This window comes from Rhinopithecus roxellana, chromosome 20 (genome assembly GCF_007565055.1).
Source record: "Rhinopithecus roxellana isolate Shanxi Qingling chromosome 20, ASM756505v1, whole genome shotgun sequence".
Lineage (NCBI taxonomy): Eukaryota > Metazoa > Chordata > Mammalia > Primates > Cercopithecidae > Rhinopithecus > Rhinopithecus roxellana.
The window spans coordinates 53,246,151-53,269,377 of record NC_044568.1 but is presented as its reverse complement, the minus strand read 5'-3'; the positions used below and the strand labels follow the sequence as shown (position 1 = coordinate 53,269,377).

The 23,227-nt window shown below is 43.4% G+C and overlaps 1 protein-coding gene across 2 annotated transcripts in view; it reads left to right on the top strand.

Moving 5' to 3' along the window:
* USP10 (ubiquitin specific peptidase 10) overlaps nucleotides 1-23,227 on the top strand; it is an 83,060-nt gene that overhangs the window by 35,367 nt on the left and 24,466 nt on the right. For both annotated transcript variants that reach the window (XM_030924724.1, XM_010355625.2), the window contains exons 3-4: nucleotides 5,205-5,265; nucleotides 9,809-10,849. In XM_030924724.1, coding sequence (XP_030780584.1) covers nucleotides 5,205-5,265; nucleotides 9,809-10,849 — 1,102 coding nt within the window. The remainder of the gene's footprint in view (nucleotides 1-5,204; nucleotides 5,266-9,808; nucleotides 10,850-23,227) is intronic.

Genomic DNA, 23,227 nt, shown 5'->3' with positions numbered 1-23,227 from the left:
TTCCTTGTCCATATTTTTAAATCAAGTAGCTTGTCTTTTTCTTGCTGATTTTAGGATTAATCTTTGGTTTTACAAGCATCTGTTCCTAGCATGAGGGTTTTAAGCTTCACATGTTAGGCACCTTTTTGGGGTTGGGTTTTTTGGTTTTGTTTTGTTTTGTTTTTTGCTGGATAAGAGGAGTACACTTTTAACTTTAATGTCAACTGAATTGATTTTTTTCCCTTATAGTTTGTGGATTTTTAGTTTTAAAAATATCTTTAGGAAATTCTTCCCATCCTTGAGATAATGAAGACATTTGTCTGTTTTCTTCTAAAAGTTTTCAGATTTTGTTTTCACGCTTCAGTGAGTATCGAGCACTGACTTCTGCATACATGTGAGGTGGCATCCAACTCCCTGTCCCTGTGGCCCTGGCAGGTGCCTCCACACCATTCATTGGGAACTCAGCCCTTAGCTGTCCCATCAGCCCTGTTGGGCAGCGCATCTCCCCTGGTTCCGAGTGTGCTATTCTGTGGGCCTGTTGCTTATCTCTATATAAACACCACACATTTTATTTTATTTTTTTATTTCTATTTTTTTTCTTTCTTTCGAGACAGGGTCTCACTCCGTCCAGGCTGGAGTGCAGTCATAATTCACTGCAGCCTTGACCCCCCCGCCCTGCCTCAGGGGGGGTCCTCACGCTCCGGCCCCTGAGTAGCTGGGACTACAGGTGTGTGCCACCAGGCCCGGGTCATTTTTGTGTGTGTGTGTGTGTGTGTGTGGTTTTTTTTTGTTTTTTTTTTTTTTAGTAAGGGGATTTCGCATTTTTTCCCACATCACACTGATGTAACCATACATTTTAGTTGCTACTGGTTTTCTCAAGTGTGTGCACATGTGGATGGGTGTGTGTCTGTTTGCAAGTGAGTAGACAAAAACTTGAGTTTTCATGGGATAGGAGAGTGAAAAGTGCACCGTATTTCAGGTCTGAAGGCCTGGGGTCGCTTCAGCTCTGCCACTTCCACAGGCTCAGAGGGCTTGGGCACGTTCTTTCCTTTCAGGCCTCCCATTTTTTTTCTCTCTCTTTTGTTTTTTAAATTGAAAAAGATGCAGAATGCTTATTCACGTCACAGAAATGTTGGGAGATCAGCTAATGTATGGTCCGATAGCTAGTGAGTAACAGATGTTAGTAGAAATGGATGAAAAGGGTACAGATGGTAAGTTATGCCAAACCTTTTCTTCGCAGTAGACATGACTGTGTCTCATGAAAATGAGTTCGAGCTTCAGAACTCGTAGTGTGTTTGGCCTTATTTGGACTTTTCTGTTTTTCTTATTTTTGAGCATACAGTGAAGTCTGGAGGGGTATGAAAAGAGTTTATCAAAATCACAGTAACCTGAGAAAGGGAAATGCAGACTAATTAACATAATTGGATTGAGTTACTTTTCCCAGTCTTCAGGAGTCTGAATTATAATAGCACATAATTACACAGGAACTCACTTTCCTGGGGCGGCATGTGGTTGGGCCTGTGGGTGTGTGAGTGGCGAGCACGTGTCACTTGGGCCTGTGGGTGTGTGTGGCGAGGGCATGTCACTTGGACCTGTGGGTCCCTCCCTGTGAGTGGCCAGGGCATGTCACTTGCACAGCACAGTTTGACCTTTTATCTCTCAGGTAACATAATTGCTGCTCAAACATGCAGTGTTACTACCATATGGCCGTGGCATAAGTTACAATCTAGCCAAATTCTTCATATGCTTTTTCTCGGCTATTAGGAGCTTGATCAAACATTGTTTTCTCTACATGGGGCCATGAATTGAAAAACCAAATTAAGAAATGTGGGGTGTTAAAATGGAAGAGCGTTCTACCTTCCTGCAGAAGCGCCACTCCTGCCCACGGAGGACTGCTTTGTCTTTTAGTTTGCTTGCTTGGCAGCTTGCCACCGGCAAGATAAGGTGGCTAGTAATTCAGTGGAATCAGGAAAAGCAAATTCAGGTGAAAGGTAGCTGGTATCTTTTCTAGAGCTGGGCTCCAGTGATTTAAAAATGGTTTTCTCCAGTGGAAAAAATGCAGTGAACTTATTTAATAAGCATGTTTAAACCTCAGTCATAATCCTGTTATTTATGTTCAGAAAGAGGAAATGCTCACCGTTCTTTACAGTTTCCAGAATCTCAGTTTTGGAAGTAGCACACACCCCAACCATGACTGAGTCAATAAGCTCCCGATGACGTAGTGCTGGCAGTGGGCAGTGTGTGTGGTGTGGGCGTGTGTAGAGAGTAGAGACAGTTCTTAATTTGGTGTGTTAATGGGATTTTAAAGGAGGGCTTTGTGGTTCAGGAGAGTCTTTGAGACGGAAAGCAGAACACACAGGTAGCCCCAGAGGGAGACTTTAGCCACAGGCCCAAGTATCCTTTTCACAAGGCTGCAGCGTGTTTTCAGACTGCGTGTTAACATAACTATTCAGAGATGACAGTTTTTCCTTGCTCATTTTGCATTTGTGTAGGGAATTTTATGTCTTTGCTTTGATTTTTGAACTTTGTATTCTTACAAATAGTTACATAGTTAATGAGTGAACTTCGAACCATCCTTGCACTTTTCTTCTGTTGTGTATTTAGATATCCAGTTACCACAGACTAAGGGCATCTGATGTGTGAGGGAGGTTTGTTGAAAGAGAGGTGCTGTGTGCCTGTAGAGTAAAACACATGCATTTCTGCAGTACCACAACCCACCCGGCATTCCTGCAGGTGCACTTGTTTATCAGCTTAGCAAATCAAAGTAAGTGTGTTGAGCACGCTTACGGAAGGTGGCAGTGTCATCTGGAGTTTGATGGTGGTTGTCTCACCGGATCCCTGTCATCCGGGAGTTTGATGGTGGTTGTCTCACCAGATCCCTGCAGTGCCTCTTACTAGCAGTGTCGCCTGACTTCCTCATCTGTCAGAGGGCCACAATAACAGGACCTCCTCCCCAGAGTTGTTGAAGAGGAGCAGGATGTGTGCCACCTGGTGTCACTGGTACAGCCTCTCCAGCCTCTCTGCCCTCAGTCAGCGCCACCTGGCATCACTGGCCCCACCTCTCCACTTGCTTGTCCTCAGCGTCATCTGTGTATTTTTCCCGATTGCTGGGGTTTTCTTCTGTGTGTTGTGGGAGTGGCTGGGAGTTGAGTGAGTGTTCACACTCCGTGGTTGAATGTTGAGGAAGGGGCAGCCGGAAGATGGTAAGCAGGGTTCCCGCAGGTCTCTGCCTTGCATTGGCGTTTGAAGTGGATGGGTGAAGAGGTCCCTTCTCCAAATTGTGCGTCTTCCTGGCCTGCTGCACTTTCGGGTCTGGAGGTTTTCTTCAGCATTCTGTCTTCCCTGAGCAGAACAGAATACCGTAAGTGTGAAGAGAACATTGACACAATAGTGATAGAACTGTTTTGACTCAGAAAAAGATGGTTTCTTGATGTTACAATGATTTTGTGTAAAGAGAGTGATTCAGAACACTTTTCATGCCTCAAAATAATACAGCTTTCTGTCACCAGAGGGCATCCTAATGTCATTAACAGAAAAAGAGAGGGCATTCTGTGTATCATTTCCAAACTGTCTTTTGTGACCACAGAGCGTTTTGAACGAGATCGGAGGCTTCCTGAGACACACATGGCCGCTGTGTCCACTGCCTGTATAGACCCACCTCTCTCCTCCAGGTGCCTGCCGGCGTCAATGCTGGTGTGTGGAATGATCTTTGCATTGCGGGTGCCAAGGCTAGTGTAGCCCTCAGCACACAGAATGCTTTCTCCTCCGTGTCAATATGATGAGTACTAGGTTGCCCCCTGGTGGTGGAGATAAGTGCAGCTGCCAACTCCTGAAGGCTTCTTTTGAATTGCCCTGTGTTTTCCTGTTTGTCATAGTTCTCTGGGAAGAGAACTTACTGGTTTACTTGCAGAGAGAAGCTTTTATTGCTGTGATTATTGAATTGGTGTGCTGAGATTTCATGAGAGAAGTCGGCTGAGGAAGCCAATCAAGCAGCAACTCTCATACAGTACTGGGCATGAGACTTACCCAGGCGCCTCTGAACTTTGTGACCCTACGGCCATTCCTGCACTGGCCATTGTACTGCAGTGAACAGACTTTGGGAAGTGCTGCACCAGAATGTCTTTGTTCTTTTGTTCTTCCCTCAGGTAGCAGTTTGTCTCTGCTTACCTTAGCCCTTTTCTTCCTAAACTCTTTTTTTTTTTTTTTGAGACAGAATCTTGCTCTATTGCCCAGGCTGGAGTGCAGTGGCACGATCTCGGCTCACTGCAGCCTCCATCCCCCAGGTTCAGATGATTCTCCTGCCTTAACCTCCCAAGTAGCTGGGATTACAGGCGCCCGCCACCACGCCCAACTGATTTTTTGTATTTTTAGTAGAGATGGGGTTTCACCATGTTGGCTAGACTGGTCTTGAACTCTTGACCTCAAGTGATTCACCCACCTCAGCCTCCCTGAGTGCTGGGATTACAGGCATGAGCCACCATGCCCAGCCCCTTCCTAAACTTTATTACACCCAGTGTGTCCATTGGAAGCATTTCCAACTCTTCAATAAATGTTATGGAATAGCTAGGAAGAAGAAAAATTTAAGTTGTTTTTGAGATACCTTTTCAGCTTTTTACAAAGAGATCAGATAGTTCCCATTCTGCTTTCTGTCTTCCAAACAAGGAATGTGACTTCTAGCTGTTAATTTCTTTAATTAAGGCACTGTGTTAAAAAGGGAGCCGCAGTCACCAGGCTTTTTGTTTCTAGTGGGCTTTCCTCTGCTCTCCGACCGTGGACCTGGTCCCAGCCTCTGCTGGCTGTGTTGCAATGTAGTGATGGTGAATAAGAGGTGCAGTCAGGAAGAGCCATCTTCGCTAGTGCGTGAACAAAAGCGTCTGTGGTCTGGATGGTCAGTCATTAACGTCCTGTGGAAAGAAGGATATATCATAAGCATTTTATTGTAGCTGATTTACATGTCCATTGGAGTTCATTTGTATTTCTTTTGGCTTCATTTTTGGATCTGTTTAATGGTGATAAATATTTGAAAGCATTTCTGTTGTGTTTTTTTCCTTAAATGAAAATGATTTAGATTGCACTGACTCTTCATGTATGTTATTCTGCTAAAAGTAATGACATGCAAAGTTGTATGGATAAAGAGTTTTAATGAATTGCTGCCTTAATTAAATGGTATGCGTTGGTTTTAACATTTTGTTGAATTAAAATTTGTTTTCTGATTCCTTGTGCAGCTTCCTCCGTACAGTGGAACAGTTCTGTGTGGCACACAGGCTGTGGATAAACTACCTGATGGTAAGCTAGTTCTCTCCTTATTTCCCTGAAGGGAATTTTGGCCATACATGCTGGGTGGGCAGGCTACCTGTAAACATTGTTTTCCCATTTGAATAAACATTTCTTTGCAGCTTGAACTTTTTGCTGTAAACTCTAATGTATTTAATCGCTGAATCACTTTGACTGGTAAATTATTTTAAAGCATGTCCTGTGCTTCGGAGTGCCAGCCATTTAGTCTAGGAAATGGTTGTTGAGTAATTTTTTTCCTAACAGTTCTGAGTGCAGCGGGTGCGTTATTCTTCATCAGCACATGCCGGAGTTGAAGGAGCTTTGGGTCTTGTTGCTAAGCAGCCTGCTGGCTCCAGCGCCCGCTAGCTTCTGAGTCTGTGTTCTTTGTAAACTAGGGGCAGCCTGCATCTATTGTTCTTGCAGTTTACATTCATGTCGTGGTCTGTCGCTGACTCTTGGGAGCTCAGGTCACCTCTTCATCTCCTGGTCTGTTATGTTTTTGGGTCTCCATCATAGACACTGAGCTGATTATCAGAGATGGTGCTTATGGAGATGCAGTGATTTTGCATTGCTTAAGTACCCAGTGTTGGAATACCAACAAGGTCGTTTAATTATTGCAGGCTGCCCTTGCACAGTTCAAACCTCTCTGGATCATTTTTCAATCTGAATCACCTTAAAGGCCCTTGCTGGCCTCCAGGAAACTGATGCCAAACTTTTTCTTTGAGAGTTAGGGGTTTGGATTCCCTGTTTAGTTAGCATGGTCAGACTTATGAAAGGGGTTTTAGTTAGAGTTTAGGCCTCAGTATAAACCTTGAAAAGACTAACCAAACGTTTTATCTCTGGTAACATCAGGAGTGATTATGTCTAAAATTTTAGATGTATAAGAAATGTGGGAGACTGTAAGGGAAAGAGCAGATCTAACAATAACTTAGGACAAGTAATAAAATAAATGAAGCTCAAGGGACCCGAAAGCCAGGCTGCTCAGCCACCTGAGCCACCTTTTAATCGGCTGATGTCAGCCTCTCAGGCATCTGAGTCAGTGGGACTTCCTCTGTCACTGTGTGCTTTGAACGTAGTGAGCACGCTGCTTGTGTGGATCCAGTGCTTACAAATGCGCCATGATTTTAACATGCACATCACTTCTTTAAGTTCATCCTCCTCCCTGTGCTGTAGGCACCACCAGCTCCCCCAGCCTCTGGAGTTCTGCTTCCCACTCCCTCCTTCCAGCCTGCCTGCCCTTTTCGGTGACCGCTTCTTGGCCCTTTTTCTCCATTTTTTGCTCTCTTCCCTCTAAGTCCTGCTTTTTTTCTGCCAAAAACACGACTGGAATCTTGCCACCAGCTTGCACAGTTAGTGACAGGCCCGCTTTTCTCTGCAGCCTTTTCTGGGTCTCTCGTGTTTCCATGACATTCGTTTCTCTTCCAGTGCCTGTTCGACTGTACAGAGCCTGTGGGTACGGTCATGGACCTGCCTCCCTTTCCAGACTGCTCAGCTGCTGATGGCAGGGTCCATTTCTCTATGTCTGTCACTGTGCCTGTAGCATCTGGAATGTCGTAAGCCCTCAGTACATTTGTTGGATGAATGGTTTAGGATACTTGATTCTGCTCCCTCCTACCATCTCCAGCTGCAGCAAGCCCTTTGCAGAGGCACCTCATCGTGGCTTCCTTTTACACCTCGGCCTTTTCTATTTTTGTGTTTTTAAATTTTTTTATGTTTTAATTTTCGTAGGTACGTAGTAGGTATATATATGTATGGGATACATGAGATATTTTCGTACAGGCATACAACAAGTATTAATCACATCAAGGTGAATGGGTGTCCTTCACCTTAAGCACTGGCTGTTTTAGATGTTCCTAAAGCTTGAGATACCACTCCTTCACCCTGCCCTCACCAATTCAGTGATCCATCAAGTTCCACTGACCTCTCTAGTTTCTGATGGAAGTTGTTCACTGTTTCCTGCATCCAGAAGAATCCTTTTCCTAGAGCTATTCACAGCCTTCTCTCCCCTCCCTCCATGTTTTCATTCTCAGTTGTTTGTATTTGTCTCCCTAATAAATGTGAATTCTCTGAGCAGGGCCCTTGTGTTACTAATCTCTGTATATTTCCCTCCTTCACCCCCTGCCTTATAGTCCAGACCACTCTACTGCATGTACTGCAGTGAGCAGCCTTGGAGAAATGCTGTGTTAGGATTCATGGTTTTATGACCCTCTGCCTGCATTACCTGAGTGTTGAGTTTCCATCTTCCTAATGTGTTGATTGGGTTGTTGAAGCCAAGCATGCAGGCCTTCCTGCGCTTCATCTGCCTGGCAGATTGGGCTCCGAGCTCTCCGCCATACGGTGCAGGGCACGTGCTTCCATTGTGAGTGTTCCTCGATAAGAGGAACTGTGCTGGCTAGGAATCCGCCTTCTAGTGAGATGATCAAACATGGTATTGAGTAAATGTTTGATACTAACTGTAACATACTGAAATAGTTCTGTTCACATTACATCACGTTCTAGAATGTTTTATGTTCTGATAAGATTGAGAATTGAGATGTGGACAGCACATCTGTGTCTTAGAAATAATCAGTCTTGCATAAGCAGAATGACACAACACATTCTAGTTTCGAATGTGATTTCACAGCCTTCAAAGGGCAGGCTCCACGTGAGTGTTCTGCCCCAGGCACACTCGTTTCAATCCAGGGAGTCTTGAGAGCCCCAGAACACCAGGGAGTAGGGGATGCCTGGAACCAAAATGGACCGTCAGCCCCTAGGTATGATAATAAATTCAGTTCCCCTGGATAATTCTTTTCAAAGTAAGGAAACAAAATTTAAATAGTAGCCAAAGGAATTAGATGGTCATGACTTTATACGTGAACTTGCTGTTAGGTGCAATCGTCATCAGTGTTCTTTTCCGGGAACTTGCTGTTGTTGGGGCAGGATTGTGCTGCCACCACCCCCACCCCCCACAGTGAGGGGCGGTGATTCCAAAGTATACAAAGATTCAGGAGGCCTCAGGAGGCTGTTTAGCTCCAGGCTCCTGCCCACTCACTTGCACATAACTGGCCCTTCTCAGGGTCTGTATTTTTTCTTCTACAAAAAGACTTCTAGGGGTCCTTCCAAGGTAAAATATATTCAGTTCTCTGCAGTAGAACACCGTTCTTTGGGTATTAGTTTCTTTTCTTGAGATACATGCCTCGAAAAAAAATTGGCCCCTTAATGCTAGCCTGGAAGAAATCTTTAGCTATGCATTAAAGATGAAATAGAAAGCATGTGTCCTTCCCTTAACTTCAAAATGCGTAACTTTTTATCAAATATAAGGTGACATTGATGCTTGATGTCTGTTGAAAGACAAAACGGATTCTAAAACTTAACCTAATTTCAGAGATGTAAACTATAAAATTACGTCTGTCTCAGCATGAATGAGATACGTGGACTGTGGTTACCTGGGAAGGAAGTATTGAAGGCTTCCCAAGAGATACGGAAAAGTTCACAATTCTAACTTTTTCTTTTGGTATTTTCGGAAGGCTTTACCACCCATGGAGTTAATCCAGTGTGGCTTTATTGAGGGGACATTCGTGTGTGTTCATGTCAGGGCCACTTTTCAGACTTAATGGAAGGTTACCAGTGGAGGAGACCAAGAGATGGAGGATTCAAAAGAGTGCTCTGAAGTGCGCCTTTATATATAGGATCCTCTGTTGTTGTTGTTGAATCTTTTTTTGGCATCTTTTTTTGTTTTTATTTTTTTTTTTTTTTTTTGAGACGGAGTCTCGCTCTGTGGCCCGGGCTGGAGTGCAGTGGCCGGATCTCAGCTCACTGCAAGCTCCGCCTCCCGGGTTTACGCCATTCTCCTGCCTCTGCCTCCCGAGTAGCTGGGACTACAGGCGCCCGCCACCTCGCGCGGCCAGTTTTTTGTATTTTTTAGTAGAGACGGGGTTTCACCGTGTTAGCCAGGATGGTCTCGATCTCCTGACCTCATGATCCGCCCGTCTCGGCCTCCCAAAGTGCTGGGATTACAGGCTTGAGCCACCGCGCCCGGCCTTTTTTTGTTTTTAAATTTATACTTTCTAATTTCTCCTATCCAGTATATATAGGATTCTTTGCGTAGTTCATGTTTTTGGAATTAATCAAATCACGTTACCTAGAGAAGCTGATTTAACCGTGTTTTAAGTCCCTAAGTTAGTTGTCATGATCTTTCACAATTTAAATTGTCCAAAACACGTATTCCTTTACCTCAGGCATAAGGGAGCTATAAGAAAGTCAGATTCCATTGAGGGATATTTTTAAACTGGCAAAATATTACTTGCTTTTTATTACAAATTTATTTTAATTTCTACCTTCTGAAAGCCTTCCTTAGCTAGGAAGGTAAGTACAGGCTTCTGCTTTTCATATCCCCAAATTAAATAGTTTTATAGTTTCATTTTCAGCAAATTGTTCCACATAAGTAAAGGACGTAATAGATTTGTTGATTAGGAAGAGAATTTAAGGTTTTCATTTTCAAAGAGAAAGTGAGTAATTACTGGTACTTAGAGTTTGTAGAACTGTGTTCTTAACTAATAGTTTGTTTTCTAAATAGGACAAGAATATCAGAGAATTGAGTTTGGTGTCAATGAAGTCATCGAACCCAGTGACACTTTGCCGAGAACCCCCAGCTACAGTATTTCAAGCACACTGAACCCTCAGGCCCCTGAATTTATTCTCGGTTGTACAACTTCCAAAACAACCCCTGATGGTATCACTAAAGAAGCAAGCTATGGCTCCATCGACTGCCAGTACCCAGGCTCTGCCCTCGCTTTGGATGGAAGTTCTAATGTGGAGGCGGAAGTTTTGGAAAATGATGGTGTCTCAGGTGGTCTTGGACAAAGGGAGCGTAAAAAGAAGAAAAAGCGGCCACCTGGATATTACAGCTATTTGAAAGATGGCGGTGATGATAGTATTTCCACAGAAGCCCTGGTCAATGGCCATGCCAGTTCAGCAGTCCCGAACAGTGTCAGTGCAGAGGATGCAGAATTTATGGGTGACATGCCCCCGTCAGTTACGCCCAGGACTTGTAACAGCCCCCAGAACTCCACGGACTCTGTCAGTGACACTGTGCCCGACAGTCCTTTCCCCGGAGCACTCGGCAGTGACACCAGGACTGCAGGGCAGCCGGAGGGGAGCCCCGGGGCTGATTTTGGTCAGTCCTGCTTCCCTGCAGAGGCTGGCAGAGACACCCTGTCAAGGACAGCTGGGGCTCAGCCCTGCATTGGTACCGATACTACTGAAAACCTTGGAGTTGCTAATGGACAAATACTTGAATCCTCGGGTGAGGGCACAGCTACTAATGGGGTGGAGTTGCACACCACGGAAAGCATAGACTTGGACCCAACCAAACCCGAGAGTGCATCACCTCCGGCTGACGGCACAGGCTCTGCATCAGGCACCCTTCCTGTCAGCCAGCCCAAGTCCTGGGCCAGTCTCTTTCACGATTCTAAGCCCTCTTCCTCCTCGCCGATGGCCTATGTGGAAACTAAGTATTCCCCTCCCGCCATATCTCCCCTGGTTTCTGAAAAGCAGGTTGAAGTCAAAGAAGGGCTTGTTCCAGTTTCAGAGGATCCCGTAGCCATAAAGATTGCAGGTATAGTTGAAAAGATACAAATCTAGAGTGAAGATGGGAACAGACCTCATCAACTGGTCTTATAGACTGTGGTGTTAGAGTGTTACCCATAACAATGGTAGATTACCTGTGCGTTAATAGCAATGTCTGAAGAATGCCTATGTCTTAAATGTTCTCTAGAAGTAAGACAATATAGAAACAAATGGGAGGAGAGGGTTGTCGTAACTTTAAGTTAAATGAAAGATCCATGTCTGTTAGCAGTTCTTTTCTGTTGACAAGTTACATTTCCATTTCTTGCCTTTTGTTCAAGTAATTCTGCTCCACGGTGTGAATGTATAATGGACTTTTTCTGTGATATACCTTTGGTATGATAATCCTGATTTGTACTCACTGTGTGCTCCTTCCTTTTTATATTTCTTAAGATACAAGAAAGCATTTTGTGAAATAACATGTTTTTGTTTTTATGCCTGTTTTGCATTGAGTAAATGGATTCTATTCAGAATTTTGATAAATCAAGGTCAGCTCTTGAAAGGAAGAGAATAATGTTAAGAGTTCAGCCCAAAGTTAATATTTTATTTTAAAGTGCTGAGGCTCCAAGGTAAAAACAATTACAATAAAAATAGAAAGCTGCATAATTCACAGATTGTTTTAAAAAGTTACAGTAGGAAGTCAGAAATACAGCACGGTATGAAAGAGGTATGTGTGCTCACACAGCCACATGTTGCGTAACGATGGATGTGTGCTCTGAGATGTGCGTGTTAACGTCAGAGAGTACTACACAAATACAGATGGTAGAGCCTTCGGCTAGTGGTGCAGCCTCTTGCTCCCTGTCCAGCATGTTACTACTGAGTACTGTAGGCAGTTGTAACACAGTGCTAAGTATTTGTGTGCCTGAACACATTTAGACATAGAAAAGATACAGTGTAGATAGGGTATAAAAGATGAAAAATGCTTCCCCTGTATAGAGCACTCATCATGAATGGAGCTTGCAAGACTGGAGTGACTCTGGGTGAGTGAGTCAGTGATGAGTGCTAAGTCAATGTGAAGGCCTAGGACAGTACTGAGCAAAGCCGAGCTTTATAAACACTGTACACTTAGGCTGTACTACGTTGATTTACACATTTTTCCTCAATAAGAAATTAACCTTAGCTTACTGTAACCTTTTTACTGTTTATTTTACTTTCAAATTAAAAATTCTAAACTTTTTGACTCATGAGAACACTTAGCTTGAAACACACACTGTACAGCTATACAAAAATATTTTCTTTTTATTCTTATTCTATAAGCTTTTTTCTATTAAAATTAGTTTTTAACTTTTTAAACTTAAAAACTAAGACACAAACATTAGCCTGGTCCTGAACAGGGTCAGGAGCATCAAGGCGTCACTAGGCAGCAGGGCATTTTCAGCTCCATTAGAATCTTGTGGGACCATCATCTGTGCGGTCCATCGTTGACCGAAACGTTGTTACGCTGCCCATGGCTGTACCTGCTGAAGAAGCAGAAACTGTGTCATCAGTTTGGATTCTACTAAGCTTGGTAGCCGGATCTTCAGATTCTTACCCTAGCAGCCAAGTTAAAATAAGCTGTTTCGTTTAGGCTTTCTGTAATACTTTCTGATGTGACCTTTTGGAACATTTGACAACCTTCTTTTTTTTTTTGGAGACGGAGTCTCGCTCTGTCACCCGGGCTGGAGTGCAGTGGCCGGATCTCAGCTCACTCCCGGGTTTACGCCATTCTCCTGCCTCAGCTACCCGAGTAGCTGGGACTGCAGGCGTCCGCCACCTCGCCCGGCTAGTTTTTTGTATTTTTTTAGTAGAGACGGGATTTCACCGTGTTAGCCAGGATGGTCTCGATCTCCTGACCTCGTGATCCGCCCGTCTCGGCCTCCCAAAGTGCTGGGACTACAGGCGTGAGCCACTGCGCCCGGCCTGACAACCTTCATTACCAGGATGTAGCAGCAAGCTGCCAAATGCACACCCTTCTGTGGAGGGTCAGAATTGTGTAAGAACTAAAACACATTCTTTGGATGGCAGTAGGATGATAGCAAGCAATGTATACATTTTTTAAAGAGTATTTTATTCCTTATACAAAATACATTATCTCAGGTACTCTTGTTGCTCTGAAGTTCTCTTAAAATGAGGAAATAATAGGCCATACATCGTTATTTTGGGCTTCATATATATTTCTTAAAGCAAGGTGATTTTTTTTTTTTTTTTTTTGAGATGTGGCCTCACTCTGTTGCTTAGGCTGTAGTGCAAGAGGCTCGATCTTGGCTCACTACAACCCCGCCTCCTGGGTGCAAGTGATTCTCCTGCTTCGGCCTCCCAAGTAGCTGGGATTACAGGCACATGCCACAACGTCCGGCTATTTTTTTTTTTTTTTTTTTTTGGATTTTTAGTAGAAACGGCGTTTCACCATGCTGGCCTCAAACTCCTGACCTCAAGTGATCCACTCGCCTCAGCCTCCCAAAGTGTTGGGATTCCAGGCGTGAGCCACTGCACTCAGGCCAGGTAATTTCTTTAACACAGTGTTCAGGATGTATTTATTGCAAGGACTGATATTGTAAGATAGATTGTGTAAGCCTTTTGTATAGATTACTAAGTTAAAACTTTATTTTTAACCTATAATGAGAAATGCATGGTGGGGTGCTCTTAAAAATGCATTCTAAGTTCGAAGTCATGAGAATTTTTTTTTTTTTTTGAGAGGGAGTCTCACTCTGTCACCCAGGCTGGAGTGCAGTGGCGTAATCTCAACTCACTGCAACCTTCTCCTCCTGGGTTCAGGCAATTCTTCTGTCTCAGCCTCCCGAGTAGCTGGGACTTTAGGCGCCTGCCACCACTCCCAGCTAACTTTTGTATTTTTAGTAGAGACAGGGTTTCACCATGTTGGCCAGGCTGGTCCCGAACTCCCGACCTCAAGTGATCCTTCTGCCTCCACCTCTCAAAGTGCTGAGATTTCAGACATGAGCCACTGCACCCAGCCGAGAACATTATAGTTTTGTTTCTAAAATAGCTCCACAAAGGAAAACCTCCCATCCTAGGGAGGTTTTCTCAGTCTTTATTTAAAATAAGAAAGGAAAGCTTCATTTTAAATGTTTTAAAACATTCTACTTAGTCATACGACTTTAAATATAGTTTGATAAATAGTTATGCTCTGTTTATGTTAAAGTCTAATTGAAGTAGCTTTGTCAAACACTGAAGAGCCTCTTAATGACTGGTAGTAGACGAAAGCCTTGCCACACACAGTCCACGTAATTATTTTTGTATGGACATAGTGTAAATCCCTCCCCAACAGATTATTTTTTTAATCCTATTTTGGTTAGGTCAGTTATGAAGATGTTTTAATTTTCTGAGCAAATGTGTAGCTTCTTTAAAAATACGTAATTCTTTTCAGCCTGTTTGTTGAGCCTTCGATAAACAGCATGTAATTGCTGACAGTTTGAGGATTCTCGTAAAATAGTAGAGCAGTAGAGTCACATTAAATAACTCTTGGGATCATATAGGGCTTAGGGAGAATGGCATTGTTTGAACTTTTTTTTGTTTTATTCTCCTACTTAGGGATTTACTTTATAAAAGTGCTAAAATATACTCAATTTGTTACAAGTCAGATCCACTACCACAAATTCCCTTTAGTGGGCATAATTTTTTTTTTTTTTTTTTTTTTGAGATGGAGTCTCGCTCTGTCGTCCAGGCTGGAATGCAGTGGCACTATCTCGGCTCACTGCAAGCTCCGCCCCCTGGGTTCACGCCATTCTCCTGTCTCAGCCTCCTGAGTGGCTGGGACTACAGGCGCCCGCCACCACGCCCGGCTAATTTTTTTTTTTTTGTATTTTTAGTAGAGACGAGATTTCACCGAGTTAGCCAGGATGGTCTTGATCTCCTGACCTTGTGATCCGCCCGCCTCGGCCTTCCAAAGTGCTGGGATTACAGGCGTGAGCCACTGCGCCCGGCCTAGTGGGCATACTTTTTTTAAGTGTAGACCCATTTATTTTAAGCAGCGTTTAACTGGGTGAAAGTCTAGTTTCATTAAAAGATCTCTTGATGTTAGTTATAATAGAATTTGACTTGCATTAGTATCTGTTTGTACTGAGACAGTGGTATCTGTGTTATTAACTTTTGCGAAAGAGGCAGTGGGGAATGATTTAGACATTAAATGTATTCCTTTCTGCCAGGCATGATAGTGTGGAGATTGAGGCTTGAGGATCGCTTGAGCCTAGGAGTTCGAGGCCAGCCTGGGCAACATACTGAGACCTCCGTCTCTTAAAAAAAAAAAAAAAAAAAAAAAAAAAAAAAATTATACCCACACAAAATGCTAGAGTAATTTGTGTATTTTTTGTCTCATGTTTATTTGTTTCAAATACCCACATTTCTGGACTATTTCCCCTATCGTTAAGCCTGCTTAATAAATGCCAACTAGTTTTTATGCTATCAGAAGTGAAATTAAGAAGGCAGATCGACTAAAAGAAAAAGAATCACATATAAAGCATTTGGAAGTGAAATACATTAAACTCTTGATTACTCTTAAACTATCCACTTTAATGGGTTCTACTTGGATCTTCTTGGTGGCAAGGCCATCTCCTGGGTGTAGGTTATGTGTCAACATTTTCTTCCATTGGCTGTTTAAGTGTAAACTGTTCTTTAAGAGGAGAAGGACACGCCAGGGGAAAGCAAGTGAACTGAACACTCAGTGACTTCCTTTAGCCTCAAGGGAAGGATGAATCTAAACACAAAAGACCTGTCTTGCCGAGGGTTGGAGAGGGATCTGTGTTTCAGTGACTGGTCTGAGAGGAGATGATTGCCGTTTTTCAGTAGGAGTCAACAAAATGAAACTTGAAAGTCTTAATACAGCCCGGCATAGTGGCTCACGCCTGTAATCCCAGCACTTTGGGGAGGCTGAGGTGGGCAGATCACTTGAGGCCAGGAGTTCAAGACCAGCCTGGCCAACATAGCGAAATCCCGTCTTTACTAAAAGTATAAAAATTAGATGGTTGTGGTGGCTCGTGGCTGTAATCCCAGCTACTGAGGAGCCTGAGGCGGGAGAATAGCTTGAACCCGGGAGTTGGAGGTTGCAGTGAGCCGAGATTGTATCGCTGCACTCCAGCCTGGGCAACAGAGTGAGACTGTCTCAAGAAAACCCCAAAACTTAATAGCTTGTGTTTGACAGTAGTTGCAAAACATGACACCCTTGTTTTAAGAGTGAGTATGGCAGACACATGGGGAGCGCCTTTGCTGCTGCTTCCCTCATTAGCACGGATACTTTGGAATTGACCGAACATGTCATGTTTGAAATTGAACATACGCTTTTAGTGAACGTTGTACTTTTCCTGGGTCTTTACTAAGGAACATTCCTCATATACTAGACTGAATTGTATCAGATGCTTTCACATCACAAGTAGAGCAAGTTTGTATTTGATGTTTTGCTTTCAAAATTATGCAACAGTGTATTTCGTTTTAACAGAATATAAATAATGGTGGGTAAGGAGAGTGGCCAACTGCCCGATAAAATAAGTTAAAATTCCAGTGAGAGAGAATTAGGAAAACTGAACTCTTGAACAGCTCTGAAAACATTGCGTTGAAGTATCTAGCAATGTCATTTATTATGAATTGTTAGTCAAAACCTGTTTATATGATTTTGCACAGTGGTTTTATACCTAAAAGGTATTGGATCGAGAAACAAAGTTATTACAATTTGGGTCTTCTCGAATGAATTACCCTGTCCGTGTTTATTTAAGTGGAAATGAAAATACAGTTATGTGCTGCTTTAATGATGTTGCAGTCAACAACAGACCGCATGTACGACGGTGGTGCCATAAGATTATGATGGAGCTAAACAATTTCTAGTGACCAGTGAGTTGTGTTACAGATGCCTACAATATTCAGTACACAACATCCTGTACGGGTTTGTAGCTTAGGAGCAATAGGCTCTAGCATATAGCCTAGGTGTGTAGTTGGCTATACTATCTAGGCGTTTGATCCCACAATGACAAAATTGCCTAATGCCACATTTCTCAGAACATATTCCCGTCATTAAGCATGGCTGTGTATCCTAAAACTGATCTTTATTTTGGCAGTTTATAAATCACGCATATCCTTTCACCCCCTCCTTGGGGGAAATGGTTTCTCAGATATTTTGCATTCCTCTTCAAAAAGTACACAGGCAGTAGTCATGCGACATGATCTAAGTTAAAAAGGCATGGCACCCGTTTACAGGGATCCACCCTTGTGGATTGAGAGTTTAGTCCACATCTGATTCGATGTTTGTATCCTCACATTTATTTCTTTTTTTTTTTTTTTTGAGACGGAGTCTCGCTCTGCTGCCCAGGCTGGAGTGCAGTGGCCGGATCTCAGCTCACTGCAAGCTCCGCCTCCCGGGTTCACGCCATTCTCCTGCCTCAGCCTCCCGAGTAGCTGGGACTACAGGCGCCCACCAGGTCGCCCGGCTAGTTTTTTGTATTTTTAGTAGAGATGGGGTTTCACCATGTTAGCCAGGATGGTCTCGATCTCCTGACCTCGTGATCCGCCCGTCTCGGCCTCCCAAAGTGCTGGGATTACAGGCTTGAGCCACCGCGCCCGGCCTGTATCCTCACATTTATTATACATCTTTCCACTTCAGAAACATAAGTTGATCTGCAGCCAATGGGTAGTGGTACATTTTGGTCACTTTGCTGTCCTTCATCTGGTTTGGTAACTAAGATGTGTGTGTTCTTCCAAATTGATGGTAATGAGGAAAAGAAAAGCACTTGGAGAATGTTCTGGACAGTTAGGAAGATGACAGAAAAGCAGGTCAACACCACCAGAATGTCGATTACGGACCAGTTATTGAGCCCTAAGAATCAGAGTTCTGCACCTTGCGTTTTCATGGATTTTTGATGGCAACATGACCTCTAAGTCCTAACTTTAGGAAAACAGAATTTGATGTATAAAATATGTGTAAGAATAATCATGGCTTATAATGACATAAAAGTTTATGATGCTAGTATTGCCTTTGAGTTGATAAACAATTTCAGTGGGCTGATTTGTGGCAGCCCTTGTGAACTACCATCTACCATGTATGTCTTAACATTAAAAAAAAAAAAAAGACTATTAAGCAACTCCATTTTTCTGTATGTCAGCAGATTTCATAAGAGTGAAATTTCAGTTCAGCCTTTTAATGTGAGTTATTACAAAAGTGAACTATGGGTTTCAATTTTGTGTCTTCTATGAGTCATTCTGGCATTTTGTGCCTTTTCACACACATTGTTCTAGGCAGTGCCACCAACTCCTGTGACATAGATGGGTTTGGGAGGCCATCTTCCTAAAGTTGCTGTCTGAACAGCTAAGCAGTAAATTATACCAACCATGATGAATTGAAAAGAAGGCTTCTGGGGAAAGTTTGTTATTACAACCGACTTCTGATTATATGCCCTAAAAGAAGGTAAAATAGATACACCAATGGCAATGACTTGGGAATGCAGGTCAGACTTAAAGTTTCAACCTAGAAATTCCCTGTCCTCCATCCTTGGTGGCCCGCCTTCCTCATTTTGATTCTTTTAATCTCCATAATTAGAGTGTGTATTGGACTTTAGGCTAGGAATAAAATAGTAAATGAAAATGTTGATGTTGAAAGAGGAATTTAATTAAGTAGAGTGAAGAGTGATATTAGAAATTTGGAAGTGGTATTAGTTCTGGCTTGTCCATAAGTAAGACCTGACGTTTGAATGATAACGGTAGGATTCATTAACTTGAACATAATTCAGCCCAGTCTTAGGAGGAATTAGAACTGCTTTTGCACCCCTGTTCTTTCACCGCGAGGGAGAAGAGGAACTCATGAACTTCATAAAGCGTTAGTGTCTCCTCCGGTTTATGGTTATTGAAATGAGTCAGGATGGAAGGCTTGATGTACATGTGATGTTACAAAACTGGACCTTAACTGTTTCTTGAGTGTTTGGATCTTAAGAGAACATCTTTGACAATAAGTATTTAATTTTCATTTCTTACAATCATTCCTCTTAAAATGGAGCTTTGTTTTAAAAAAAAAAAAAAATTTTTTTCTGTCACTCAGGCTGGAGTGCTGTGGCATGATCATAGCTCACTGCAGCCTTGAACTCCTGGGCACAGGTGGTCTTCCTGCCCCAGCTTCCTGAGTAGCTGGGACTACAGGCAGATACCACCATGTCCAGCTAATTTAAAATTTTTTTTTTGTAGCAACAGAGTCTCACTGTGTTGTCCAGGCTGGTCTTGGAATTCCTGGACTCAAGTGATCTTCCTGCCACAGCCTCCCAAAGTGTTGTGATTACAGGCATGAGCTACCACACCAGGCCTGAAATAGAACTTTATTAATACATCTTTAATATGACAAGATGTTTAAAACTTGTCCAGATTTTAAGGAAGTTGGGCTAACATTTTCTCTTGAGATGCTGAAAGTTGTTGGTTTTCTCAAACGCTTACATAAATTAATTTGCTTTTCCCTTCTCCCTCCACCTCTATTAGCTCTTTATTTTCTAGGGGGGATTCTGATGTCTGTAGTGAGCTGACCGTCATACCTGGAGTGGTCTGCTCATGTATTTACACGCATGCTCGTCTTTGCCATAGCTGAGCATGGTGCAGCTCCTTATCTGTTCGGGTGAGGAGTGATCTCCCCCAGGTTGCAAAATGAATGAAGTGGCAGAGCCAGGGTGTGAACCCCATCTTCCTGGTTTGTGTGCCTGGGCCCTTGCCTTTTACTGTGCGTCTTCTCGGGAGCTGTCATTTAGACTTTCTGGACCAGGAGCTAAGTGACCTTTAAAGTCTGTTGAGTCGTTTCTAACAAATGTGAATGGAGTCATTCGCCATAACCAACAACTTTATCTCCAGATGTTTAATTCATCCTGTATTACTGTCTAATGAGAACTTACTGTATGCCACGCACTGTCTGGTTGGAGTAATGATTGGCCTTGCCTTCAGGGTAGTCTGAGCCATAAGATCAGAAAGGAACAGATGGCAACTGTTTGTAGAGAGAAGTGATCATTGGCAGAGGGGTGTTGAGGGGAGAAAGCAAGGAGGGGAGGCCTCATGCAGCTAGTAGGGATGGCAGTAACAGGCTGAGGACACAGAAGGCCGTCAAGTTCTGTTACCTTAGATGGGGCAGACTTTGTTGAGCAACACACCACTAATGTCAGGTAGGCGGTGATGAGATCGGCTACCGTGGAGACAGTGTGGAGAATCTTGAGTGCCTTCTGTCGGTCTTACTCTGAGATTAGGATTTAGGATCATTGTAAGAGACTAATAACAGAATGATATGGTATTTTAGTTTATGAAAGACTTGCCACTAGATAAAATTTTTCTAGAATAACGGAATAATCATTAAGAAAAATCTAGGTTGTTCAGTGTGTCTTCCATATTTTCCAAGTCTGTAAAGGTTTATTCTACGTTTAACAACATTGTACCAGAATGGCCTTTCAAAGAGTGTCAAAGGCTGGAAGAAAAGCTGGTGGAGTACATTCCCTCCTACATTTCCTGAGGGTCCATTTGTTCTGCTGTTTCAGAGGTGGTGCTTATTGGCTTTTGTAGGTGTGTGTCTGAAATGTTATTCCTTGCAGTTATTGAACAAACCACTGGGTGATGCTAGAAGACTTGATTTTAACACTATGGAAGAAAAACAGTGAAACTGCTTTTTAACCTGCCTGCGCCTCAAAATAAGCAAACTGGAAGCTGGCATCGATTTAAGGGAATGGTTGAGGTAGAAACTAAAGGTTTCTGTCTGACCAGTTCACACTGTTTCACAAATAAATGCTGGAAAAAAGTCGGTTTATAGTTTATTTATATATCCTCTGATTGCATGGAGATTGAATGGTCAAGCTTCCAGGCCATGCAGATTATTCTGGGCACGTAACTCAGTTAAGAACATGAAAGGAGGCCAGGCACAGTGGCTCCCACCTGTAATCCCACTACTTTGGGAGTCCGAGGCAGGCAGATTGCTTGAGGCCAGGAGTTCAAGACCAGTCTGGTCAACATGGCAAAAACTCTGTCTCTCGACTTTGTCTCAAAAAAAAAAAAAAAAAAAAAAAAAAGCTATGTTTTCAGACAGAGCTTAGTGCAGCCAGTTCTTGATTGCTCTGCACCTGCTTTCCTTTTAAGAGTGGAGTTAGCCTCCACTCTTAAAGCATGTTTTTGAGTCTGTTCGAACGGGTCAACAAGGAAGGGAAGTTTCAGGCAGATCTTGTATGCCTGGCTCTGGTGGCTTCCTTCATTTCCTTCCAGTATCAGTGCTAAACAGGAATGAATGTCTTCAAGCACTGTCTCACCCACCTCTGGCATCTTCACCCTGACTCTGCCCTAGAAGACCTTTCCTCCCATATCGTCAAGAAAACCAAAGTTGCTCTTTCACTCCTTCTCCCACCCAGAAACTTTGCATCTTCCTGGATCCCTAGCTCCTTGCCCCCCATGATCCTGTCTCCTTCCTCAGCCCAGCTTCTGGCTGAGCAGCCTCCACTTGCTGTCTTCACTCCTACACGCTGCCCCTGCACGCTTCTCGCTTTTCTACCCTTCCAGCCCCGTACTCTGGGGACCTGTGCGTATGTTTGTGTGATTATCAATCTGTCGAACCAGGGAGATTGAGGCTGCAGTGAGCCGTGATGTCGCCACTGCACGCCAGTCTGAGTAACAGAGCAAGATCCTGTCTCTAAAATAATAATTATGGTTGGGTGTGGTGGCACACATCTGTAGTCCCAGCTACTTGGGAGGCTGAGGCACAAGAATTGCTTGAGACCCAGAGGCGAAGGTTGGAGTGAGCCAGGATGGTGCCACTGCACTCCAGCCTGGGCAACAGAGTGAGACTGTTTCAAAAAAAAAAAAGAAAAAATCAGTCACTTGCTGGTCTTTGGATATAAATATACTATTTACTGGTGTCATCTGGGTACCTTTTACCAACATCTCTAAAACTGAACTCATCACCACATGAAACAAAAAATAACCTGCTCATCCTGTTGTATTCCTGTTCTAGCAGGATAGCACTGCTGCCCCAGCCAGTGAGAACCTTCTAGTATCTCTCTTCTTCCTCAGCTTCCATTTGGTGTCTTCAGCCCCTGACCTTTCCAGAGTTTCTGCAGCCCTTGGATTCAGCTAAGCATCCTTCCCCCATCCCCCATCCCCCAGCACCCCTTCAGCTTAGCCTGTACAGTGTGTGTTTGGAGCCAGGGACATCACAGTTTGTCCCTGCACTGGTCTGCGAGCTCGCCTAGGGCAGGACCATCTCGCATTCATCTCTGTTCCTTGCTTACCCGGTGCCCACACCGTGGCTCACGCCTGTAATCCAAGCACTTTGGGAGGCCAAGGCAGGTGGATCACTTGAGCTCAGGAGTTCCAGGACCAGCCTGGCCAACATGGTGAAACCCTGTCTCTCCTAAAGATACAAAAATTAGCTGGGCGTGGTGGTGCACATCTTTAATCCCAGCTACATGGGAGGCTGAGGCAGGAAAATCACTTGAACCCAGGACACAGAGGTTGCAGTGAGCCGAGATCGCACCACTGCACTCCATCCTGGGTGACAGAGCAAGACTCGTCTCAAAAAAACAAAGGTTTCTATGTTAGAAAGATAGCAGGTTTTGAGTCTTAAGGTTAGGTTAAAAAAAAATGTCAATTTGATATAAAAATACTATGGCGAAGACTTGTTGGAATCATGCTGGAGTTTTTATTGGAGACACTATGCCTTTACATCATTGATGGTTATTTGAAAATGCACATTTTTAACACTGTGATTCTATTAGTAGCTGTTCTGTGGCACACACTAGAAATGATAGACTGTTGTGATGCTGTGGTTTAAAGACAAAGGTAAAAATCCACTGTAAATAGACTTTAAGCCTGTGGGGAAAAGTAAGTATCTGAAACCTTGGAATAAAAGGGATTGTTAAGTGAAGCCCCTTATATATTGAGGAAAGGGCTCAACCTCTTGAGTCAGGTAGACCCAGGTTCACAGGTCATTTCAGCTGTTATGTGACTTCAGTTTTCTTGTCTGTAAAATGGGGGTGGTAGCTATCTCTGACAGTAGGGTTGTTAGGATAATGATGAATAATATACACAAAGCTTCTAGCACAGTGTCCCCCACATGACAGGCGCTGTCTCTGCTGGGTGTCGTCACATGCAGGCTTGGGGTTCAGTTCGTAACTGATCCATTATTCATTTACTTCAAGGCCCAGTTCTGTAGTCCATATAAAGAGAGAGAGGAGCTTTGCAAACTTAGTCTAACTGAACACATTCCACAGAATCTGTAATGTTCTCCTTTCTACAGAAGAAGAGCTATGCAGAAATGACGCCCTACGCTGCTTCAGTTAGAAGGAAGAGGACATTTACTCTCACAGGAAGGAGGGAATGAGAGGGGGTGTGTGTGTGTGTGTGTTGAATTTTGCAAATTAATTTCTTCATTCGATTAGTGCCGAAGTCTGGG